The following is a 27,158-nucleotide window of genomic DNA, read 5'->3' on the forward strand; positions in this document are numbered from 1 at the left end:
AATTCAAACTTCAGTTTCAGCAAAGTTCTCCACTCCATAATCCCAGAGGATCCACACACATCTCTTGCCAGAACTTGTCCCTGACCACTTGCCCCACCCCTTCCCAGCCTCTCCATCATGATTTACCAGGTAAAGACGCAGTGGAGGAGACTCCATGCGGGGAAGGCAGCCAGCCCTGACGGATTCAGCTCCAGAGTTCTCAAGGTCTGCACAGACCTGCCGCAGAGTGCGGCATCGCATCTACAACCTGAGTCTGCAACTCCAAAGTGTATCAGAACTCTGTAAGACATCCTGCCCAGTGCCTGAGCCAAAGATGGACACCTGAATGCCCATTCAGAACAGTGGCAATGGCATCACATCTACAACCTGAGTCTGCAACTCCAAAGTGTATCAGAACTCTGTAAGACATCCTGCCCAGTGCCTGAGCCAAAGATGGACACCTGAATGCCCATTCAGAACAGTGGCAATGGCATCACATCTACAACCGGAGTCTGCAACTCCAAAGTGTATCAGAACTCTGTAAGACATCCTGCCCAGTGCCTGAGCCAAAGATGGACACCTGAATGCCCATTCAGAACAGTGGCAATGGCATCACATCTGATAAATACCCTCGAGTGGCATCATCATGGTGGGTACATCACTGGACCTATTGCAGTCATTTATCTGCTGCACAGAGCTTACTCTCACCTGGAAAAGATGGAGTGAACTGTGTGGGTCATGATCTTTGAATTTTCTAGTGCTTTTGACACCTCTGAACCCCTACTGTTCTGAGAAGCTGAGGGCAGCATGGGTGGATGACTTCCTGGTGTCCTGGATCATGAACTACCTCACCTGGTAATTAGTGAGTAGCACAGGTGTCCCACAAGGCACTGTCTTTCCTCCAATCCTGTTTACCATTATTCTCTACACCGCTAAATGCAACTTTGAGCCATTCAAATTTTTGTTAGTGCTGTTTTGTTTCTGAGATATAAATGTTTGTTTACATGGTGACGTCATCAGCCTGAAGTCTTATTTAACTGCCATGTGCAACAAGTCAGAGGGTTCATGGAAAGGTAAAGACATCACCATGCACAGTGCAAGCAAAACGCTCTGTTCTGTGATGTGCTTTACCACTGTAAATGGCACACAATCACTTTTCACGCGGCAAGAGTCACTTCCCATACTGTCATTTTGCTTTTTCACTCCTACATCTCAACAATTCAACGTAACTGTGCTGTGATGAGTTTATAGAACTGATGATAACCTGGGTCAAGCCTGCACGTAACGAGGCAGTATGTACTGTAATGGTCAGTCATTTGTGAAAATATCTAGCTCGATCCTGAAATGCAGTATCTGGCTGGTGGGGCTGACTAAGTCTACGTACAGCTTTGTCGCGGAGTCATCAAACGCTCCACCTTCTGTTAACATGAGAAACACGAGCCTGAGCACTATACGGCGATTATGTAAAGGCATAAACTGAGAAGTATAACTCAGAAAAATAACAGTACAGACAATTTTTATACAGCACAAACTATTTAGACCGGTTCGGAGGCAAATGCGGGGCCAACTTAACAGCGGAGTCACGTGACCATGTAAATAAGCAATATCTCTGCACTGAAGCAGCACAAAGGACAGTTTTAACGGCACAAGCAATTGCGATCGATCTGGTGGAAATCAGACACAAATGGGAGGGGATGGGTAACCTTAAATTTATCTATGTTAAATTTCATGTGTCAGGTATCAGCCCATTTGCTGCTAGATTAGTATCTGCTACACCACCAACCTCGTCTGAAAATTAAACTAGTTTACTGTATGTATTGGTGTAAATATCATTAATGTAAATTAGGAAAAGTAATGGTCCAAAAATTTAACCCTGCGGTACCCCACTATGAACACAGGCCCACTGTGACATTCTGCCATTGCTTCCTGTCTGTTAACCAGTTTTCGATCCGAAGCTGCTACAGTTCCTAAAATCCCTGCAGCTTTGAGCTTAAGCAAGAGCCTTTTGTGGGGGATGATGTCAGAGACATTCTGAAAATCTAAGTAGATCACGTCGTACACTGTAGGCCTTTTTGTGATCTATTTCTCTGGTAACTTCCTCAAAGAACTAAAGTACATTAGTTAAACAAGATCTACCTCTCCTAACTCCATGTTGGCTATCCCTCAGAATGTTATTTGAATCCAGATAATCTACCATTTTCACTTGGATTATAACTTCTATTACTTTTCCAGTTATGCAAGTTATACTGATTGGCCTATAGTTTGCTGGGCTACGTCCATCCATCCATCCATCCATCCATCCATTTTCCAAACCGCTAATCCTACTGGGTTGCGGGGGGTCCGGAGCCTATCTCGGAAGCAATGGGCACAAGGCAGGGAACAACCCAGGACGGGGGGCCAGCCCATCGCAGGGCACACTCACACACCAATCACTCACACATGCACACCTATGGGCAATTAACAACTCCAATTAGCCTCAGCATGTTTTTGGACTGTGGGGGGAAATCAGAGCACCTGGAGGAAACCCCACGAGAACATGCAAACTCCACACACATGTGACCCAGGCGGAGACTTGAACCCGGGTCCCAGAGGTGTGAGGCAACAGTGCTAACCACTGCACCACCATGCCACCCCCTCTAGTTATACAGTATAACAATATTAAAACAAAACATGTGTGCAATGTCCTCATTCCTAAAAAATAAAGTTGATATGTATACCTCCTTAGTAAAAGTGAAAGGGTGCAAGTGTAGCACTTCGTGTGTGTGATTTGCCTTGCAGCCATTGCTTTATATTAAAGTACCATTTTAGTATTTGTTCTGTCAAACAGGACTGACCTCAGAATCTCTAGCTTACAGTGTGGGATACCCAGTAATACTGACCTCAGTATCTCCAGCTTACCACTAGAACTGCCAAATCTACGCGTATTTTCGTAAATTCCCTGGGCCTAACACCTACTAGCATCCCTGCTGAGAGTTTCTTGGGCCATTGTCCTCCTGCTTTTGTTGTGCAAACACACCTATTACCTGTGAGGCCTGGCACATTTGCATTTTTTTTACTCAGAGCAGCTAAAATCCAAGGCAGGCTAAACCTCTGTGTGTGACATGGAAACCTTCATAAAAGTCTGCCATATCTATACCAAATATCCCACACACTGACTGACCTGCAAATATGAAAGACACACATTCACAAAATATATGGAAGCACAAGTCTGTTTTATTTATAAAAAAAAAAATTGAGTGTTTCAAACTTTGCAGTGTTTGCAGACCCAGTGACCGTCATCCCTGCATTTGGCGCAAGTGAATTTGTAACACTTTGCACTGGTAAACCTGCTGCAGTTTCTGTTGCAGTTCTCCTGTACCTGACACTGAGTTGTCCATACAAGTCCTGGCACAGCAGCAGCCTTCCTCTGTCCCCATAGCCTTTTGTGGCATAAATTGGCAATGGAGTTCCTTGGCTAGATGACTCAAAAATAATCTTCTTTTGCCTTCCCACCCTGTACATGCCTTGTACAGAACGTAGGAATTTGCCACCACCAGGTCCAGCATGTTGTAAAATACAGCTACTGGCCACCTGCATGTTGCTGCTCTTACGGAATACATGCGCGCCATTTGGTCCAACACATTTACACCACACTATAACAGCGGAGAGAGAGAGAGTCATGAGTGTATTTGCTTTTTTTCTACCTTCTTTCTATATAGGCCTGTATAGTACATATCAGAAAACATTGTAGCACTGATGTAAAATTATACACACATTCACATACCTTCATGTGGTTATAGTCTGTTATCGTGTTGGGTTTCCTCTTTCTGCCTTCACAGATCGCCACATATTGGTCCAAAGAACTCAGAACACACACAATCTTGTTTTTTTAGGTGCATAAATTGTCAAGGAGACACTGCCACTTCTAAGCACTGACGCGGAGAATTCCTCTTGCTGTGCAGTGTCCTTTGAAATTGGAGGAAGTTCATACCAAACTTTATTCCCTGTGCTCAGTAGTGTTGTTTTGCACTGAAGCAGTCTGTGTGACAGTGCCAGTGAGGTGAAGAAATTGTCCGTTGTGACATTTCTCCCGTCATCCAGAAATGGCTCCATCAGACTCATGACCATGTTCTCTGCCAGCCTCTCCCTTTTCTGGTGACTGGGGTCCTTTCCCAAGTTAGGGGACACGTTGCAGACGTATTTGGTCTCCAAATCCGTGGCCATCCAGAACTTGATCCCAAATTTGTCCGGCTTGGATGCGATATACTGCATGGACAATGAACCTTGGTCGAGAACAGCTGTACATCTATGTTCATGTTTTCTCCTGGAGTGAAACTTTCAGCACAGTTCTTGGTGAAGGCTGGCAGAGAACGTTGTCATGAGTCTGATGGAGCCATTTCTGGATGACGGGAGAAATGTCACAACGGACAATTTCTTCACCTCACTGTCACTGTCACACAGACTGCTTCACTTTACTGGGCATGGTGAATAACGTTTGCCGTGAACTTCCTCCATTGGCAAAGGACACTGCACAGGGAGAGGAATTCTCCACGTCAGTGTTTAGAATGGCGCGCATGTATTCAGTACGAGCAGCAACAAGCAAGTGGCCAGTAGCTGTGTTTTACAACATGCTGGATTTGGTGGCGGTGAATGCCTACGTTCTGTACAAAGCATCTACAGGGTGGAAAGGAAAAAGAAGATTGTTTCCGATTCTTCTAGCCAAGGAACTCCATTGCCAAATACAGGGATGATGGTCACTGGGTTTTCAAACGCTGCAAACACAGACTTTGACAGATAGACAGACTGTGTGGGACAGTAACCACTGAGACAAAAGGCAGAAAGATGACGAAGAGATGAACCTGGAACTGAGGCACGGATACATCAATTTTTACATGAACAGCCAAACATGCAAAGCTGGAGAGATCACACAAAAATTCACTTTTGGTGTTATAATTCAGTGATGGCCAATGAAAATGAAATGACATTTTATTCTGTATGTGTATGAGCATGTCAAAAACCATGGACCATGACTTCACTCAGCTTATGACATTTATATACAAACATGCATTGGAGACTGAAGTGTTGGCATGTTTTCATTTTATTCATTTCATTCTATTAGCAACTTTTCATTCTATTTTCACTCAATTTGTTTTATAAATAACACAGACTTGTGTTTCCATATATTTTGTGAATGTGCGTCTTTCATATTTGCAGGTCAGTCAGCGTGTGGGATATTTGGTATAGATATGCCAGACTTTTGTGAAGGTTTCCATGTCACACACAGAGGTTTAGCCTGCCTTGGATTTGAGCTACTCTGAGTAAAAAATGCAAATGTCCCAGGCCTCACAGGTAATGGGTGTGCTTGCACAACAAAAGAAGGAGGAGGATGGGGCTGAAGACCTGCGAAAATCACAGCAGGGATGACAAACACCTTGGGACTCTCAGCAGAGAATAAAAACTCGGCAAATCTAGTGTTACAGTGTGGGATACCCAGTAATACTGACCTCAGTATCTCTAGTTTACAGTGTGGGATACCCAGTAATACTGACCTCAGTATCTTCAGCTTGCAGTGTGGGATACCCAGTAATAGTGACCTCATTATCTCCAGCTTACAGTGTGGGATATTCAGTAATACTGACCTCAGTATCTCCAGTTTACAGTGTGGGATATCCAGTAATACTGACCTCAGTATCTCCATCTTACAGTGCGGGATATGCAGTAATACTCACCTTAGTATCTTCAGCTTGCAGTGTGGGATACTCAGTAATACTGACCTCAGTATCTCTAGCTTACAGTGTGGGATACCCAGTAATACTGACCGCAGTATCTCCAGCTTACAGTGTGTATTCCTCAGTTCAGCAAAGAGTGGCTTCACTCCTGAATCCTGCAGGTAATTGTCACTCAGGTCCAGCTCTATCAGGTGTGAGGAGTTTGATCTGAGAGCTGAAGCCAGTGCCTCACAGCATTTCTCCGTGAGATTACAACTGTTAAGCCTGAAAAAGAAAATATTTTAAGACACAGACACATACACAGCCTACACATTGTTAATCATACTGACTCAAAACATACTGAAAACAATAGCTTGGTTTAATAATAAGCAGTAAAGGCCTCCCACTTACATTCATTTCCCAAATTGCTGCAACAATACTTGAAACAGTCATCTATAATACATTATAGATACCTTCATAATGCATTATAATGGCTGGTATAAGAGACCTGGATACAAGGATGAGATCGAACAAGGCAGCACCCGGGTCACCATGACAAGTAACTGCTTACTCTAAACCTCTACTTTACCAAATTTGCCTTTTCCTTTACTTAAGTATTTGGATTATTCTTTCTATCACCATCATTATTTTACAGTGGAGGAAATAACAGATTTAGATTTTTTCATCGACGTGGTTCTTAATATGGAGTCTGATACTACATACATACTCAGACCTGTATTACAGTGCACTTGAGACTTCAGCACTCTTATCAGTATTAACAAAAAACTGGACTTACTGCACTCCATCAAGAAATAAAAGAACTTAAAACCAGACTTGAGTTTTCTCATAATTACATTACAACACTGCAGAAAAGCAACAATGAATGAAGTACCTCTGTAAAAAGCTAAATGGACGAATTGCATTGTAACTAAAGGAAACAAAGATATGAAAGAAACCATCCTTGATCTGCAGGCACATAATATGCATGACGATCTTATTTTTCAGCACTTCATCGGAAAATAGGCACAGGCCTATTATCGCCAAATTAGAAAATTTTTATCACAAAGAAATTGTTAAAAGTAAAGGAAAAAGACTGAAAGGAATGAAATATGGATTTAATGATCAGTATCTCCAAGAAAACAGCCAGCGATGGAAGACACTGTACCCTCTCGTTAAAGAAAACATGAAATACAATAAACACGCCGTCTTTATTATAGATAAATTATACATGGATGGTCATCTTTACCGGGACTCTAAAACACCACCATGGCTTTTCTAATAAACTTCAATCTCCATAATCACCTGCCTTCCACATAATGTTAACATGCCTTCTTTCTGTGTCTTTAGTGTTTTACGTCGTTCTCTCTAACGTCATTCATTCCCATCTTGTGTTTAGACTTTGTATGGATTCCACAAAGAGAAGCAAGATGACAAGCACACTCTTATTTTGTCTTCATATTTTCTCTCCCCAGCTTTCCCACACAGAGACGTTTATCACACATGTAGAATATTCATATATTCAGATGTAAGTAATAACAATATGGCTACACAGCCTATTAAATTAGTCACATGGCATGTATGTGGTCTTTGCACACAGAGTAAAAGAATCAAAGCTGTTAGTCATTTCACAAAGTTAGACACTGACATGCTTTTTGTAAAAAGATCTACAGCACATACAGCCCCCTCCACAATTATTGGCCCCCCTTGTAAATATTTGTAAAAGGGTTAGAAAAAAATCCACCTTTTGGTGAAGCAGCTTCATCTCACAGTGAAAAAAAATAGAAAAATCCAACCTTTCATTGAAATAAATTAATTCCAAGAAAAACAAAAATCCTTCATCAAGAAATAATTATTTTTAACAAAAACACATTTACCATAATTATTGGCAGCCCTGCAAATTATAGTGAACACAATGCAACTGAAGCATGTTTCCCATGTAAATTATACATTTTTGAGTTGATTGGAGTGAATAGGAACCTTTAAGCTGTAATCCATGACTTCCTGAGTAACTGGGGTACAAACATGAGGAGACACAGAGGCCAAATTCCCTTAGTCATCCATCAACATGGGAAAGATAAGAGACACACAGACCAAATGAGGGAGAAGTGTGCTGACTTCATTAGTCAGGGAATAGGTGTCATGCCCGGCTCGTCCGCTCCTCCTGTGTGCCACGCCCCCTGATTACCCACGTGTTTTCTCCCGATTGTACCCAGCTGTGTCTAGTTAATTTGCTCAGTCCTGTGTATTTCAGTCCGTGTCTTACCTGAGTCCATTGTCTGTCATTGATGTTGTCAATGCCTGTGTCCCGTCCCGCTGTACTCACTCCGTTTTCCTCCATTAAACCCCCGTTTGCCCCATATTCTGCCTTCCTGCTTCCTGATTCCCCGCTTGCCCGCACGATCGCCGCTCTGCCCACGATCTCCCGTGACAATGGGTATTAAAAAATAGCTACTCGCCTTAAAATGCCCATTTCTACTCTTAGGGCAATAATTAAAACGTGGACAACAACTGTAACTGTTATAATCCTGGGTGGGTCGTGCACTAAGGTGCCCGGAGCACAGACAGAAGCACAGGATGGCAGAAGTCGGGGAAACACGAGGTTTTAATGAATAGCAAAGCAAACGCAGACGGACAATACAATGACCGAACTGGGGAAACAAACTGAAACATGGACTAAATACATTGGACTAAGGACTGCAACAGGAAACAGCTGGTGAACACCGGGAATCCACACGGAGCTAATGAGAGGGTTATGGAAGAGAAGGTTAATCAAGTTTATTAGAGAGGGTTACGGCACATGGAAGGAGCGGACGATCGGGGCAGGACAGGGTGGAAAAGGACCCAAGTTTATTTTTCCGCCTTGAACAGTGAGGAGGATCATAAGAATACTGGAGGAATACTGTGCACAATTAGTGCTCTGTGTGCTTCTAGCTGTGTTACAGAATAATAAATATGTACGATAAAAGAGCCCATTTCATGTGCTGGCGTTTCTTTCCATTTCGGTTCATGAGTTGATGAGCCCATGAAACATCCTCAGACGGTTGGGTCTGATGTCTTGACCCACTGCTCAGTTCAGCAGCCAGGGCAGTAGCCATACTTGGGTTGGTTCTGCTTTCCCCACTGTTGGCCAAGGGAGACTGTAGGCTATTTTTACAGACATGGAACTTTTTACCCTGGGAGACATCTGAGTCAGTGTGATTTTCATTTTGCTTTAGAACCATGGTTTTCTTTCTCTGCCAAGGCAGGGTAGTCCTGTTAGCCTCTCTCACTATTACCGCATTCAGTCTAGTAGCTCATCAAGGTAGCTAGATCGCAGAGAACTCTAGGCAGTTTCGGGCACCACCATGCCATCCCTCACATATACAGATTTGGACAAATTTGTTGGTACCCTTCCACAAAAAAACACAACTATCTCTGAAATAAATTTGCCGATATTAACTAACCGACAAAAGTTTACTGGCATCCCTTATTGTTTATTCCACAAATCAGACTTTGCTTTTGATTATTGATTCAGTTTACAATTTTATACAATTAAACAAACGAAAGTGGCATAGACGAAAAAAGATCCATCCATCCATTTTCCAAACCGCTTATCCTACTGGGTCGCGGGGGGTCTGGAGCCTATCCCGGAATCAATGGGCACGAGGCGGGGAACAACCCAGGATGGGGGGCCAGCCCATCACAGGAAAAAAAACTTAATTTAATATTTTGTGGCACCACCTCTTGCAGTAATTACTGCCAATTAGCGATCTCTGTACTTCACAATGAGGCGTCTGCATTTGCCAACAGGTAGTTTGGCCCCCTCCTCCTGATCAACTGCTCAAGCTGTCTCAGGTTTGAAGAGTGGCGTCTCCACTCTTTTAGAGAATTTTCCATATAAGTTCAATAGGATGAAGATCAGGGTTAATCAAGGGCCATTTAAGAATAGTCTAATGTTTTTTTCCCATGTCATTCTTGAGTGCGTTTAGCTGTATGTTTTGGGTCATTATCTTGTTTGAGGACCCATGACCTGCGACTGGGGCTGAGCTTTCTGACACTGGGCAGTATGTTTCGCTCCAGGATGCCTTGGTTGTCTTGATGCTTCATTGTGTCCTGCACAGATTCAAGGTTCCCCGTCCCAGATGTAGCAAAGCAGCCCCAAAAACAAACCCGAACCCCCTCCATGCTTCACAGCAAGTATGATGTTCTTTTCTTTTAAAGCTTCATTTTCCTTCTGTAAACATAGAGCTGATGTGACTGGCCAGACAGTCCAAAGGACATTCTCCCAGAAACTTGGGGCTTGTCATCATGCTTTTTGGTGAATTCCACTCTGGCTTTTTTATGTTTTCCTGTCAATAATGAAGCCCCCCTGGATCTTCTTCCATGGAATCCATTACTGATAAAAATGTGACAGATGGCGTGATCAAAAAATGACGTACGTTGACCCTGAAGCTCAGCTTGAGTGTTTTTTATGCATTCCTTCGCTCTTTCTGCCATCTGCACTTTCCTTCTGATCAACCTGGGCTTGCATTTCCTCTTACGTCCATCTCCTGGGAGGTTGGCTACAGTCCCATGAACCTTATACCTTTTAATAATATTGGCAGCTGTGGTCACAGGAACGTGAAGCTGCTTGGAGATGGTCTTATAGCCTTCACCTTTAACATGGTATCTATAATCTCCTTTATGATCTCCTCAGACAGCTCTCTCCTTTGCTTTCTCTGGTCCATGTTCAGTGTGGTGCACAGAATTATACCAAACACAGTAGCTTGTTCTTTCGCTTTAAATAGGCTGAATGGCTGATGACAAGCATGAAGGCACCTGTGATACTAATTAAGGTTAAATACTTAGTTTGAAACATGACTATAATGCAAAGATAAATAGTCTCTTTAGGGGTACCAACAAATCTGTACATGTCTGTATATGTAATCCTGGCTCTTTCTTTGCAATTTGTTTCTTTCTTGATATATGTTGATATATTATATATATTTTGAACAAAATCTAAGCATTTGATGATCAGTACTGACACACCACAGCACACAATAATGAAATGTGTCCTCTGTATCTACCCCATATGGGACATCGTGATACAGCAGGAGGCAGCTAATTCAGCGCCCAGGGAGCAGTGCTGGCTCAGGGTACCTCAGTGGGCGGGGATTCGAACCAGCAGTCTTTTAATTATAAGTGCACTTCCCTAACCATTAGGTCACCACTGCCCACACCTGCCTCTATATACACACGCACACACACACGCACTTTCTTCATTTGAACTGATTCAGACACCTATCCCCCTTCTGCATTCCAGAGGGATCGAGTCATAAATAAGCCAAATGGTGCCTTTTCACATCCTTACATCGAAGGGATTAATTAATGTGCGTGTTGTTAAACACGGCTATCACATTACTGAAAAAAGCCAGAGTTAAGCACAAAATTGAAAATCACAAATGTTTAACGTGTTATGAAACTAATGACCACTCATAAAACTGACCTAGAATTAAGATGTGCTGTTTGTAATTTGGAATGGAACTTCTGTACTGTAAGACTTATTTAAAAGTGTCGCTACCTGGTGATGTGCAATTTAACCGCTTGTACTGTATACTGATGCAAATAACCAACATCTTCGGTGTAATTTAAATTATAAAGTAATTAATGCAGATGATATGATATGTAAACTTCCAGATTGAGATATCATGTTTGGTATGAAATCGACGGAGAAATTCTCATAAACCCAAATCTGATCATGGACTGTAACTTAATTGCACATATCTAAAGTTAAAAATTGTAATCAAAATTAGCTCTAAAGTTGTTTCAGCATATTGTCATAAATCCATCGGACCACTATACAGACCCCTAGGCCAGGCCTCTAGTCTGAGATCCCCGATCATCGATCTGAGTGTCCAGTTCCCAATGATCAATATTCGTGGACTTTAAACTCACATACTGGAGGTGGAACAGAACCAAAAGAACCCGCATGTAGACCAGACGCGCCCGAAGGGGGGTGAAACCCGCAAACTACAAAGAAGCTGCATGTAGACCAGCCGCGCCCGAAGGGGGGTGAAATCCGCAAACTACAAAGAAGCTGCATGTAGACCAAAGGGGGGTGAAACCCGCAAACTACAAAGAAGCTGCCAGACGCAGAGAGCTGCTCCAGACCAAACTCCCCCCCCATCTCTCAATCTTCTCGTCACCTCCAAGAAACTCCCAGAGCCTCCATCCACAACCAGTTACATAAACTAACTTTCATTCATTTACTAATCTAATCTGTTTTGTTCATCTACCTTGTAATTTTGGGTCACGTGGCAAATGACCAAGCCACCAGTCCCCATAGGCTATACTTTTGGATAGCTTGCATTTTAATGGAAAGACTTCTTTGGCCACCCTTCACCTGAGAGAGGTCGTGATTGGTGAGTATATTTGTCTGGAGATACAGTACAGAAGGTCTCTCTGACGACATGCTTAACTGATGCTTAAGACCACCATAATGGCCTTACAGTAAGCATTCACATAGGCCTAGCTGCAGTTCAGAGAAACCCCTCGACTGCTAGGGCAGCAGAAGCAGATACTGAGGCAACAGTGAAGCGGTGACTTTATCTGCACCAGGGACCAAGTCGACACTCAGTCAGATCAGTTTTACAGATAGAACAGAACTGCGGGAACAGAATTTTCAGTCCCTTAGCATGCAGACATTTTAAACCCTGTGGTCCACAGAGATCTGTACAGTAAAGTGTGCAGAACAGTACAGGAGAAATTCATTTCTCATAGCTGATAGGCGGCTCATGTGATACGAGAAGGTGCCCATGTAGCAGATACATAAAATAATGGATGTATTATGGGATGTAAAATTGGGATGTTTAATGGATGTAAAATTATTTTAAAACAGGCAACACTTGATTTGGGTTTCTTTGACAGAAAATGCTCCATAGTATTAAGGCTTTGACACAGGCCTTGCTTGGCCAGCTTGCATTTAGAATCAGCTGTTTTAGTGATGTAGCCATTATGTGGAGTGTCTGAAAGGACTGTATTTACCATTGTATTTACAGTGTGGAATACGCAGTAACACTGACCTCAGTATGTCCAGTTTGCAGCGTGTAAAACCCAGCAATGTTGACTGGGGCATCTGCCTTTCATATCCTGGGCACCGTTTCTCTGTCAGCTCATTGTCTCTCAGGTCCAGCTCTCTGAGGTGTGAATCTGAGCTGAGGGCAGAAGCCAGCACCATACAGGATTCCCAACTCAATTTACAGCTGTTCAGCCTGCAAAAGGACACAGCAGAACAAGCTTTTATTTTCAATACAACAATCAGCACAGCTTACGTTTCAAAATAAAATGTGCAGAGATCTCTGCCTCCTGATAGAGAGGAGAGGTGAGAGGGAACTTTTATTTACTGAAGTCAATTGATCATTGAACGAGTTTGTAGATATTTCCTCAAATCCTTATTAATTTTATTGCATTTCAGCAAAGTACAGCAACAGGTCACACTGTATGGATTTTTATGGACAGGCATGGAATCCACAAATGGCACAAAAAGAAAAACACAGCCTATTGAAAAGAAGTAAAACCACTTACACAGCATCATATGCAATGTAAATCCTCCCATAACATATTCACACCAGTGAAATAGCTCCCACTGCGGTCGTCAGCCATCTTTCGGACAGCTTTCCCCAAACTGACTAGTTACTCTGAAAGGAGGACATGTAAACATCCCCAGCAGCCAATGCAGGCCAGTCAGGCTGTGTTAGTTTGATGGAGAATTACATCAATATAGTGCTTTTCAAGACACACAAAGGGCTCTAAGGACCAATGGGGAGCCACTTCAACCACCAGCACCGTGTAGTACCCATCTGGGTGATGCGATGGCAGCCAATCGGAGCCAGCTATGCTCAACACAAAGCAGCTAAGGTGGTGAAGGGGCAGGAGTAGGGGATGTAGGGGATGATTAGGAAGCCAGATCTGATAGGGCTACAGTGGGCAGTTTCAGCCAGGACACTGGGACACCCCTCCTACTCTTTTGAAAGATGCCCTGGGATCTTTTATGCTCACAGAAAGTCAGGACCTTGTTCTTACGTCTCATCCAAAGGACAGCATCATTTTCACAGTTCAGTGTCCCCGTCACTGCACTGGGGCACTGGGATCCACAATGACCACAGGATGGGCTAACCTGTTGGCCACAGTGTCCCCGTCACTGCACTGGGGCACTGGGATTCACAATGACCACAGGATGGGCTAACCTGTTGGCCACAGTGTCCCTGTCACTGCACTGGGATCCACAATGACCACAGGATGGGCTAACCTGTTGGCCACAGTGTCCCCGTCACTGCACTGGGGCACTGGGATTCACAATGACCACAGGATGGGCTAACCTGTTGGCCACACCAACACCTCTTCCAGCAACAACCCGTCTTTCCTAATTGGTCTCCCTTCAAAGTACTGGCCAGGCCCAATCCTGCTTGAGTTCAGATGGATTGCCTGGTCTGAACTACAGATGGTATAGCTGCTGACAACATTTTTTCATTCCAGCCCAGCTATTGCATGACTTTGTTTATGTCACAATTATCCTAATCATGAAATCAAGCCACTGTTTACCAGAAAAAAAGTTGTGACACCTCATTGCTGGTAAGGATGAAGTCTGACTGCCTCAAACTTATATATTTAAAATAACATGGTGCAATGAGACAGTGGGCAGGACCTGCAAGGTTTGGGGTTCGCCCCCCTACTGCTTCTCTGCTGTGTGGCGAGTTTTCTTCATGTTCCTGTGTGCACTGTTCTCTGTTTGCTACAATTTTCTTACACAAACATGCAGTTGGGCTAATTTGTGTCACTAAATTACCTGAGCTGTGTGTCAGTGTGTCCTGTGAGAGAGCAGCATCCCAGCCTGGGTGTCATCCTCTCTTCTACCCTATACTGCATGGGACAGGATCTAGGCCTCCTGTCCAGGATAAGCAGTTTGAAGGTGGACATATGGATGAATGTAAAATGCAAATTCTGTACTCACTGCAGCTTCTCCAGTTTACAGCTGGGATCCTCCAGTACAGCAGAGAGCAGCTTCACTCCTGAGTCTCCTGGGTGATTGTAGCTCAGATCCAGCTCTCTCAGGTGTGAGAGGTTTGACCTCAGAGCCAAAGCCAGGGAAGAACAGCCTTCTTGTCTGATTCTACAGCTGGACAGCCTATAGAAAGGAAATCAGAATATTATGGACAAAGTACAGGTGGCTGTCGACCTGTCAGATCAGCTGACAAAGGCTGTTTCCACCCTAATCTTGTACACCTGCATCCCACGAAGGAGCCCCACTGGCTCACATCTGGGAAGGTTCCCCCAGGAGCCTCTTAACAAGCATCTGGCCACTGCCTCCAACCTGGCTGTGCTGTAACACCTGTGCTGACACCATGACCAAAGCCACGGCCTGACTGGGACCAGCGATTGGCCTGGACCACCCAGAACAGACAGCCCTTCAGCCCCCCCCCCCCCCACCCCCCCCTTCCCCCATCCCAGATCTCCCTGTTGCTGATAAAAAGCTGCCATTCGGGGGTAATATTCTGCACTTGGGTTTGCCTGAGTGCCTCTGTTCCTGCAGCTGCCACACACTGTTCACTGAAGCTCACCTTTTAGCGCCACTGACTGTTTAGTAACAGACATAAAGGACCAGGTCAGTCCAAAATTAAGGCAGATGCTATTTGCACCCAGGTGTCAGTAGCCAACAACGTGATTCCAATGAAAATTACACAGCTAATGCTGCTGAATCCAGGCAGTTTTTATTGTGTCCCCCCCCCCTGCAAAAATAATCTAAAATTCTCCCCATGTGCTATAAATATTGTCATGATGCAGAGGACAAATGACTGAAGGGCAGGTGCTGCGATGAAACAAAAAGGTGTTTTATTGAATGCAACAGAACAAAGACTGGAAATGAACTTGTGAGGGATCAAATTGGGAGCACTGGAAGGCTAGAGGGCAGACAAAACAAGAAGGTTTGACTAACGAAGACGGGACAAACAAAACTGTTCCCAGCTGCAACTCAGCTGCTCCTATGTCAGTCTTGAATTTTCGCGCCTACCAGTCCTGGGCTAGTCATTTGTGTCATTGACATCATGCTGTGTGATTTCCTGTTTCTCCAGGCCTTCCCTTTTGATCCCCAGTGATGCTTTTGTTTGCCAGTTCCCTGGCAGTAAACCTTTTGTTGCCCTCATATCTGCTCCTGCGTCCTCCAAGTTGGAGTAATTTGCACAAGTCCGATATTTGGATCGGTATCAACACAGATTCATATTTATTAGACGGATATGGTATCAGCCATATGTGACCATTTTTGCAGCATTGAAGCTGAACGGTAATGATGCCACTCATTTTATTTCCTACTCAGTGGGTGTGAACGCAGTGATTTCCACCTGCTGTGACATCAGTGTAAGAACATCAATATTAAAGTATATTAAAGTAGCAGTTTAGTATTTCAACTTTCAAACATGACAGACCTTAATATCTCCAGTTTACAGTGTGGGATAGCCAGTAATACTAACCTCAGTATCTCCAGTTTACAGTGTGAATCCCTCAGTCCAGTAAAAAGCAGCATCACTCCTGAATCCTGCAGGTCATTGTCACTCAGGTCCAGCTCACTCAGGGGTGAGGGGTTTGACCTGAGAATTAAAGCCAGCACCTCACAGTATTCAGCTGTGAGATTACAGCTAATCAGCCTGGAAATGAAAATATTTTAAGTCATTTACCATGTAGAGATTTTAAACCCTGTGCTCCAAACAGATCTGTACAGTACAGTGAGAGATGATTACAGAAGAGATTCATCTCTCATAGCTGACAGGCGGTTGATTTGACACAGGAAGCTGCCCATGCAGCAGGTACCCAAAATAAAAGGATGTATTATTGGCTGAATTATTTTAAAACAGCCAACACCTGATTTGGTTTTCTTTGACAGAAAATGCTCCATAGTATTAAGGCTTTGACACAGGCCTTGCTTGGCCAGCTTGCATTTAGAATCAGCTGATTTAGTGATGTAGCCATTATGTGGAGTGTCTGAAAGGACTGTATTTAGCATTGAATTTACAGTGTGGAATACCCAGTAACACTGACCTCAGTATGTCCAGTTTGCAGCGTGTAAAACCCAGCAATGCTGGTTGTAGCCTCTGCTGTTTAAACCCTGGATGCTGTTTCTTTATTAAATCTGGCAGCTCATTGTCTCTCAGGTCCAGCTCTCTGAGGTGTGAATCTGAGCTGAGGGCAGAGGCCAGCACTATACAGGATTCCCAACTCAATTTACAGCTGTTCAGCCTGCAAAAGGAAACAGCAGAACAAGCTTTTATTTTCAATACAACAAGCAGCACAGCTTATGTTTCAAAATAAATCAAAGTGTGCAGAGATCTGTGTCTCTGGGTAATGTGAGATGAGAGGAGAGGTGAGAGGGAACGTTTATTTACTGTTGGTGGATCCCACCTCAGATGCTTATACGTTTTATTGCATTGCTGTACAGTTTCAGCTGACAAAGTACAGCAACACAGGTCACACTGTATAGAATTTTAGGCACAAAATACACAAATGGCACAAAAATAAACAAATTGAAAAGACAAAATAAAATAATTCCACAGAATCATATACAATGTACATGTGAATCCTCCCATAACATATTCAGACCAATGAAATAGCTTCCTTTGCAGTTGTCAGTCACCTTTCTGCCAGCTGTCCCCAAACTGACTAGTTACTCTGAAAGGAGGAGATGTGAACATCCCCAGCAGCCAATGCAGGCCTGTCAGGCTGTGTTAGTTTTCCAGCCCAGATATTGTACGGCTTTTTTTATCTTACAGTCATCCTCATTATGTAGTCAAGCAAACACTTACCCGGAAAAAAACTTTGACACCCCATAACTGGCAGGGTTTAAGTCTGACAGGCCTAATCTAACAGGTATTTAATATAATATGGGCCCCACAAAACAGCAGAGTGAGTCGCCTCCAGGGTTTGAATCCTACTGCTTCTCTGCCGTGAGGCGAGTTTTCTCTATGTTCCTTGTGTTCTCTCTGTGTGCTGCAGTTTCCTCACACAAACATGCAGTCTGGCTAATTGGTGTCACTAAATTACCTGAGTTGTGTGTCAGTGTGTGTCCTGTGAGAGAGCAGCATCCCAGCCTGGGTGTCATCCTCTCTTCTACCCTATACTGCATGGGACAGGATCTAGGCCTCCTGTCCAGGATAAGCAGTTTGAAGGTGGACATATGGATGAATATAAAATGCATATTCTGTACTCACTGCAGCTTCTCCAGTTTACAGCTGGGATCCTCCAGTACAGCAGAGAGCAGCTTCACTCCTGACTCTCCTGGGTGATTGTAGCTCAGATCCAGCTGTCTCAGGTGTGATGGGTTTGACCTCAAAGCTGAAGCCAGGGAAGAACAGCTTTCTTCTCTGATATTACAGTTGGACAGCCTATAAAAAAATAACAAGATCTTGGACAAAATCCAGGTGGCTGCCGACCTCAGCCAGCACCATGAACAGCAGTGACCTGTTTAAATTGTAAGGTTTTTGTTTTAGACCAGCTGTCAAATGCTGCCTCCACCCTTATCCTGCACATCCAGCTCCCACAAAATTCTAAAATTCTCCCCATGTGCTATAAATATTGTCATGATGCAGAGGACAAATGACTGAAGGGCAGGTGCTGCGATGAAACAAAAAGGTGTTTTATTGAATGCAGCAGAACAAAGACTGGAAATGAACTTGTGAGGGATCAAATTGGGAGCACTGGAAGGCAAGAGGGCAGACAAAACAAGAAGGTTTGACTAACGAAGACGGGACAAAAAACACTGTTTCCAGCTGCTACTCAGCTGCTCCAATGCAGTCTTGTATTTTAGTCCTGGGACCCAGTGAGCCCCAGTGGTTCACATCAGAAAGGTTCCCTGAGGAGCTAAAAGGAAGGTGGCCACTGCCTCCATTCTGGCCGTGGTGCTGTGTCGTGGCGCTGTGACGTGGCGCTGTGACGTGGCGCTGTGACGTGGCGCTGTGTCGTGGCGCTGTGTCGTGGCGCTGTGACGAGGCGCTGTGACGTGGCGCTGTGACGAGGCGCTGTGTCGTGGCGCTGTGACGAGGCGCTGTGACGTGGCGCTGTGACGAGGCGCTGTGACGTGGCGCTGTGACGAGGCGCTGTGACGAGGCGCTGTGACGAGGCGCTGTGTCGTGGCGCTGTGACGTGGCGCTGTGACGAGGCGCTGTGACGTGGCGCTGTGACGTGGCACTGTGACGAGGCGCTGTGACGTGGCGCTGTGACGTGGCGCTGTGACGTGGCGCTGTGTGGTGGCGCTGTGACGTGGCGCTGTGACGTGGGGCTGTGACGTGGGGCTGTGACCTGGCGCTGTGTCCTGGCGCTGTGTCGTGGCGCTGTGACGTGGCGCTGTGACGTGGCGCTGTGTCGTGACGCTGTGACGTGGCGCTGTGTCGTGACGCTGTGACGTGGCGCTGTGACGTGGCGCTGTGTCGTGGCGCTGTGTCGTGGCGCTGTGACGTGGCGCTGTGACGTGGCGCTGTGTCGTGACGCTGTGACGTGGCGCTGTGTCGTGACGCTGTGACGTGGCGCTGTGACGAGGCGCTGTGACGTGGGGCTGTGTCGTGACGCTGTGACGTGACGCTGTGACGTGGCGCTGTGACGTGGCGCTGTGACGTGACGCTGTGACGTGGCGCTGTGACGTGACGCTGTGACGTGGCGCTGTGACGAGGCGCTGTGACGTGGGGCTGTGTCGTGGCGCTGTGTCGTGGCGCTGTGACGTGGCGCTGTGACGTGGCCCTGTGACGTGGCGCTGTGTCGTGGCGCTGTGACGTGGCGCTGTGACGTGGCGCTGTGACGTGGCGCTGTGTCGTGGCGCTGTGTCGTGGCGCTGTGTGGTGGCGCTGTGACGTGGCGCTGTGACGTGGGGCTGTGACGTGGGGCTGTGACGTGGCGCTGTGTCCTGGCGCTGTGTCGTGGCGCTGTGACGTGGCGCTGTGACGTGGCGCTGTGTCGTGGCGCTGTGTCGTGGCGCTGTGACGAGGCGCTGTGACGTGGCGCTGTGACGTGGCGCTGTGACGTGGGGCTGTGACGTGGCGCTGTGACGTGGCGCTGTGTCGTGGCGCTGTGACGTGGCGCTGTGTCGTGGCGCTGTGACGTGGCGCTGTGACGTGGCGCTGTGTCGTGGCGCTGTGTCGTGGCGCTGTGACGTGGCGCTGTGTCGTGGGGCTGTGTCGTGGCGCTGTGTCGTGGCGCTGTGACGTGGCGCTGTGACGTGGCGCTGTGTCGTGGCGCTGTGACGAGGCGCTGTGTCGTGGCGCTGTGACGAGGCGCTGTGTCGTGTCGCTGTGTCGTGGCGCTGTGACGAGGCGCTGTGACGTGCCCAGAGTGACACCCTGACTGGGACCAGCGACTGGCCTGGACCCCACAGACCAAACTGCACCTCCCCCTTTTCCTCCATGTCTGTTTTCCCTCTTCCTGATAAAAAGATACCATTTGAGGGAAATCTATTGTTTTTATCTTTTTGATGACTTTTTAATTCTCATTTTCAATCTGCACTACACTGTATGACCAGGTCAAATTCCTGTGTATCCTGTGCGTGCTGTGAATAAACTGCTTCTGATTGTAATGGCCTTATTTCTGAAAAACATAAAAAAAAATTTACTTGAAATCTATACCTGGTTAGTGGAAATGAAATGATGTGAGTGAAGCAGTTCACTTGTGTAACTTGCTTTGCAACCACCACAGAAACACTTTATATTAAAGTACCAGTTTGGTATTTGAACTTTCAAACATGACTGACCTTAATATCTCCAGTTTACAGTGTGAATCCCCCAGTGCAGCAGAGAGCAGCTCCACTCCTGAATCCTGCAGGTCATTGTAACTCAGGTCCAGCTCACTCAGGTGTGAAGAGTTTGATCTCAGAATTAAACCCAATGCCTCATAGCATTTCTCTGTGAGATTACAGCTGTTCAGCCTGGAAAACAAAAAATATTTTAATAGAGACACATACATAACCTACACATTGTTAATACTACTGACAGAAAACAAGTATAACAGTATAACAAGCAGCAAAGGCCACTGTGCCTCCTCCACTTCACTGTAAATCCAACTAATTTCAGGCTGGAATAAAGTTAACTCAAAACTTTTGAAGTAACTCATTACCACAATTTTTTCAAGTTAATCAACAAACAGATATAAGTAGTATGTAAAAACACATTTACCTAACATTTTTAAATATACTAAATATTGTTTTTTTTAAAAAAAACTTTTTGTCACATCCCAATCGTGCCGCTCCTCCTGTGTGCCACGCCCCCTCATTAACCTCATGTAGAATCCTCTTGGTTACCAGCTGTACCTAGTCTTGTTTAATTGAGTCTGTGTATTTAAGTCCTTCCCAGTTAATCTTTCCCCCGTCCTGTCATTGACATCTTAAACCTTGCTAGTGCCTCCCATGGTCCTGACTGTGGTTACCCTTAATAAATCCTTACCCTCACGCCTGGACTCTTGTGCTTGTCTCCCTGCCGTACCTTCAGCAATATTCATGACACTTTTGTAGTTTTATTTCACATTACTCAAGTTTTTGTTTGAATTTTATATGAGATTAAGTACTATTTACTACTATTAAACATTAACTAAATAGTAATAACAGATATGTTACTGATTCCCATGAGAAAACACTCTTTGTGCTCCACCACAACTTGCTCTTGGTAGGTAAGAACAAGCTGGCTGTGAAGGTCAGCTGCCAGCTGCAGCACCCAAGGAGCTGGGGGCTTCGAGGGCCTTGTTGAAGGACCTACAGATGCACCAAGGCTGGGCTTGAACCACTGACCTTCTGATCACAAGCACAGAGGTTTATGGTGCATTCAATTATCTCGGCGAAGTCGCAAATTTCTAGGTGCGTGACATCACATCCTACCAATCTCCCGTTCAATCTACACATCTTGAAACATACATGGCTGCCTCCACGAACACGCTGTTCTGTGTTGTTGTTTTATAATATTTTTGCAGATTAGGAGCGATATTTATTTTTCCCAAGAGACAAAATAACAAGAAACAAACAAATCCAACCACATTAAAAACTTTATAATATTTTAATAAATCAATGGTGCTATTCTCAACAAACAAAAAACACTGGAAAGTCTGGTAAAAATCTGATATTACATGCTAGTACAGTATACTATTTACGGTCATGATAGAATATTCTCTAAATCGATCATGTGCAATTACATTTATAACTATTAATACGTTTAACAAAATAAACATTTTGAAATATTCATAAAATAGAATTACTATTTACTGTAAGCCCCCAGGGGCGGCATGGTGGTGCAGTGGTTAGCACTGTTACCTCACACCTCTGGGACCCGGGTTTGAGTCTCCGCCTGGGTTACATGTGTGCGGAGTTTGCATGTTCTCCCCATGTCGTCGTGGGGTTTCTTCCGGGTACTCCGGTTTCCCCCCACAGTCCAAAAACATACTGAGGCTAATTGGACTTGCTAAATTGCCCATAGCTGTGCATGTGTGAGAGTGAATGGTGTGTTAGTGTGCCCTGCGATGGGCTGGCCCCCCATCCTGGGTTGTTCCCTGCCTCGTGCCCATTGCTTCCAGGATAGGCTCCGGACCCCCCGCGACCCAGTAGGATAAGTGGTTTGGAAAATGGATGGATGGATGTAAGCCCCCATGTAAAAATGACAACATAGGGGAATCTCGTACAACAAAAGTCTCTCCAACATGAACATTATTATTTCTGTTGATGGTGAAGTGACAAAATCCACTTAGTCCCTCATTGCCTAATAATTCTGCAGACTGATAATCAAGTGCTTTCCTTTTATTTTTGCTTGCTAAAGTCTAATGTAACATTTTGTCTCTATATAAATTTACTTTGAGCAAAAGAAAACTAAAGAATTAATTTTTATAAGTCTGCCCAACTTTTGCTAAAAAATATTTCTGGAAATAGTACTTCCCTAATAATTATGCACACAATGTAGCGATGATTATAATGCTTCATAAGCTCCAATGAAGCTGTTGCCTACAATGCACTATACTGTAGATGCCTTCATAATGCATTGTAAGTGTTGGTATAAGAATTAAGGATGATTTGTACTGCATTTTTTCCTGTGAAGTACAGAGGGAAGCTTCATAATGCATTCATGATGTATAATAAACATGGCTATAATGTGTTATGCCTTTTTATAAATATTTTTAGGCATAATAATAATAATGCCTTTTGAATGCATTATGATGGGCTATCCGTGTGTTCATAGATTCCTATAGACATGGCATTCATAGAAAGTGCTACCAAAGTTGCATTGTCTGCATGGCTTGAATTATGTCACACCCTGCATTCCTTTACCCTCGTTCTCTCTGTTGTGTGGCTCTAATGAGCCAAGCCTGTTACCTGTTTAATCCAGACTCTCATTGAAAGCCTTGTGTGGATCACCCCAGGTGCCTCTCATCTGCTCCCTCATCAGTGGTGTATATACGGTAGTGCCTCCCTGTCTTGAGCTGCTTGTTGTGGCCTGCTTGTGCTACCCCCACTTTCCCTGTGTCCTTGGTGTCTTTTGATTATCCCTACCCTCATTTGACCCTTTGTGGTCCATTTCCTTGTGCTTTGCTTGTTGTTTTTGATTAAATAAAGCCCCTTTTGGTTTTCCCCACGCCTGCCTTTGTTTCTGTCCTTCCTGAGATGTAACATTATGGGATGCATGTAGATACTCCCCCAAGGGAAAAAAGAGAAAAATTGTCCCCTTTGATAATATACCTTCCTCCCTCGCCATCCCCCGAAACTGTTCTGTGTCACTGTCACTCTCATAAAGGGAAATCTACTGATTATATCAGGTTACCCAACTGGCAGGTTCGAAACTGAAACACAAATTAATTTGGACCGTACGATTGTGGGTGCACAGAACTGTTCAATAAACATAGAAACACATGCAATATGGATGTGAATCCTCCCGTAACATATTACGATCAATGAAATCATCAGAAGCCATCAGCCATTTTTCTGCCAGGTGTCCCCAATCTAACTAGTAACTGTGAAAGGAGGAGATGTGAACAAGCTAATGCAGGCCTGTCAGACTGTGTTAATTCTCATTCCAACACAGCTAATCATGGCTCATTCGTGCAAAAAATGATTATGTCAAATGATTAATTCACCGAGGATTCTGAAATAAATTCATGGACAGAACTGGCAGGAAATGAATTTTCGGCCATTCAGGCAGGTATTTTAAAGCCTGTGGTCCACACAGATCAGTACAGTACAGTGAGATCTGATTACAGGAGAGATTCATCTCTCATAGCTGACAGGCGGTTGATTTGACACAGGAAGGTGCCCATGCAGCAGGTACCCAAAATAAAAGGATGTATTATTGGCTGAATTATTTTAAAACAGCCAACACTTGATTTGGGTTTCTTTGGCAGAAAATGCTCCATAGTATTAAGGCTTTGACACAGGCCTTGCTTGGCCAGCTTGCATTTAGAATCAGCTGTTTTAGTGATGTAGCCATTATGTGGAGTGTCTGAAAGGACTGTATTTAGCATTGTATTTACAGTGTGGAATACGCAGTAACACTGACCTCAGTATGTCCAGTTTGCAGCGTGTAAAACCCAGCAATGCTGGTTGTAGCCTCTGCTGTTTAAACCCTGGATGCTGTTTCTCTATTAAATCTGGCAGCTCATTGTCTCTCAGGTCCAGCTCTCTGAGGTGTGATTCTGAGCTGAGGGCAGAGGCCAGCACTATACAGGATTCCCAACTCAATTTACAGCTGTTCAGCCTGCAAAAGGAAACAGCAGAACAAGCTTTTATTTTCAATTTAACAAGCAGCACAGCTTACATTTCAAAATAAATCAAAGTGTGCAGAGATCTGTGTCTTTGGGTAATTTGAGAGGAGAGGAGAGGTGAGAGGGAACGTTTATTTACTGTTGGTGGATCCTACCTCAAATGCTTATACTTTTTATTGCATTGCTGTACAGTTTCAGCTGACAAAGTACAGCAACACAGGTCACACTGTATAGAATTTTAGGCACAAAATACACAAACGGCACAAAAATAAAACTAATTTAAAAGACAAAACAAAATAATTCCACAGAATCATATACAATGTACATGTGAATCCTCCCATAACATATTCAGACCAATGAAATAGCTTCCTTTGCAGTTGTCAGTCACCTTTCTGCCAGCTGTCCCCAAACTGACTAGTTACTCTGAAAGGAGGAGATGTGAACATCCCCAGCAGCCAATGCAGGCCTGTCAGGCTGTGTTAGTTTTCCAGCCCAGATATTGTACGGCTTTTTTTATCTTACAGTCATCCTCATTATGTAATCAAGCAAATTCTTACCCGGTAAAAAGCTTTGACTCTCCCTTAACTGGCAGGGTTTAAGTCTGACAGGCCTAAACTAACAGATATTTAAAATAATATGGGCCCCACAAAACAGCAGAGTGAGTCGTCTCCAGGGTTTGAATCCTACTGCTTCTCTGCCGTGAGGTGAGTTTTCTCTATGTTCCTTGTGTTCTCTCTGTATGCTGCAGTTTCCTCACACAAACATGCAGTCTGGCTAATTGGTGTCACTAAAATACCTGAGTTGTGTGTCAGTGTGTCCTGTGAGAGAGCAGCATCCCAGCCTGGGTGTCATCCTCTCTTCTACCCTATACTGCATGGGACAGGATCTAGGCTTCCTGTCCAGGATAAGCAGTTTGAAGGTGGACATATGGATGAAGGTAAAATGCATATTCTGTACTCACTGCAGCTTCTCCAGTTTACAGCTGGGATCCTTCAGTACAGCAGAGAGCAGCTTCACTCCTGAGTCTCCTGGGTGATTGTAGCTCAGGTCCAGCTCTCTCAGGTGTGAGGGGTTTGACCTCAAAGCTGAAGCCAGGGAAGAACAGCCTTCTTTTGTGACTCTACAGCTGGACAGCCTATAAAAAAATAACAAGATCTTGGACAAAATCCAGTTGGCTTCCAACCTCAATCAGCACCATCTACCCTCTAGTAGTGGGTTTGCGGCAAGCTGGTGGACAACCCCCCGTTATTTAATATTTTTGTAGGGCTGGGCGATATCATATTGATATTATAATCGCAGATACGCAGTAATAAGCGGGGCTTCAGATGACGGGTGAAACATTTGGCCGGACACCAGCTTTTGGATACTATGCGGATGGTTATTTACGCCCACAGTTTGGTAAGTAGTTTATTAGGTAGTACAGCTAAAACATTAAGGGGGCTGAGGTGCTCATTAATATGACCGCTGAGCTGTTCCTTTCTTCACCGCTACTTCAGTGCATGTCACACTGAAGTATAGCAAATCATAGCATACCAAGACAGTATTATATGATGTGCTCTGCTAAGCAAATTTAATAAACACAGAGATATGCAAGTTTACCCTGATTACTAACTTTCGGGCATCATAAAATGCCTCATTAATATTTTAGCAGTACAGTCGAACCGCGTTACTACATACAAGACGGGATATCAAAAACATGTACGTTATAACATAGAACATTGTAACCACTTAGTGCAAGATGGACTGAAGAACTCACGAAATAAGAACATAAGAACATACAAACGAGAGGAGGCCATTCGGCCCATCAAGCTCGCTTGGGGAGAACTTAACTAATAGCTCGGAGTTGTTAAAATCTTATCTAGCTCTGATTTAAAGGAACCCAAGGATTCAGCTTGCACTACATTATCAGGAAGGCTATTCCATACTCTGACTACGCGCTGTGTAAAGAAGTGCTTCCTTAAATCCAGTTTTAAATGTTCTCCTGCTAATTTCCACCTATGGCCACGAGTTCGTGTATTTGAACTAATGCTGAAGTAACTATTTGGTTGAACAGCTTCCAAACCTGTTAGAATCTTATATACCTGGATCAGGTCCCCCCTCAGTCTCCTTTGCTTGAGACTGAACAGATTTAGCTCAAGTAACCGTTCCTCGTATGACATTCCTCTAAGACCAGGAATCATTTTTGTCGCCCTACGCTGCACCTTTTCTAAGGCCACAATGTCCTTTTTAAGAAATGGTGACCAAACCTGCACACAATATTCTAGGTGAGGTCTCACCAAGGAATTGTATAATCTTAGCATTACCTCCCTTGACTTAAACTCCACACACCTGGAGATATACCCCAACATCCTATTGGCCTTTTTTATTGCTTCCCCACACTGGCGAGAATGGGACATGGAAGCATCAACATACACACCAAGGTCTTTTTCATGATCAGCTACCTTTATTTCAGTGGGACCCATAAAATACCTGTACTTTATATTTCTGCTCCCTACATGGAGTACCTTACTCGTCTCAGTCTCGCCCTGCCTTGGCCTTGGTCTCGTCTCAGTCACGCCCTGCCTTGGCCTTGGTCTCGTCTCAGTCTCGCCCTGCCTTGGCCTTGGTCTCGTCTCAGTCGTGCCCTGCCTTGGCCTTGGTCTCGTCTCAGTCTCGCCCTGCCTTGGCCTTGGTCTCGTCTCAGTCTCGCCCTGCCTTGGCCTTGGCCTCGTCTCAGTCGCGCCCTGCCTTGGCCTTGGTCTCGTCTCAGTCTCGCCCTGCCTTGGCCTTGTCTCAGTC

At 44.6% G+C, this 27,158-nt stretch overlaps 1 protein-coding gene across 1 annotated transcript in view; it reads right to left on the reverse strand.

The window, feature by feature from the left end:
* The window catches only part of LOC125722753 (protein NLRC5-like), a 519,818-nt gene that overhangs the window by 279,277 nt on the left and 213,383 nt on the right, over positions 1 to 27,158 (reverse strand). The window contains exons 14-19 of the mRNA XM_048998943.1: positions 25,342 to 25,515; positions 24,176 to 24,373; positions 20,404 to 20,577; positions 17,879 to 18,052; positions 12,707 to 12,895; positions 5,778 to 5,951 (exon numbers count right to left, since the gene is read on the reverse strand). Coding sequence (XP_048854900.1) covers positions 5,778 to 5,951; positions 12,707 to 12,895; positions 17,879 to 18,052; positions 20,404 to 20,577; positions 24,176 to 24,373; positions 25,342 to 25,515 — 1,083 coding nt within the window. The remainder of the gene's footprint in view (positions 1 to 5,777; positions 5,952 to 12,706; positions 12,896 to 17,878; positions 18,053 to 20,403; positions 20,578 to 24,175; positions 24,374 to 25,341; positions 25,516 to 27,158) is intronic.

This window comes from Brienomyrus brachyistius, unplaced genomic scaffold (assembly GCF_023856365.1).
Source record: "Brienomyrus brachyistius isolate T26 unplaced genomic scaffold, BBRACH_0.4 scaffold42, whole genome shotgun sequence".
Lineage (NCBI taxonomy): Eukaryota > Metazoa > Chordata > Actinopteri > Osteoglossiformes > Mormyridae > Brienomyrus > Brienomyrus brachyistius.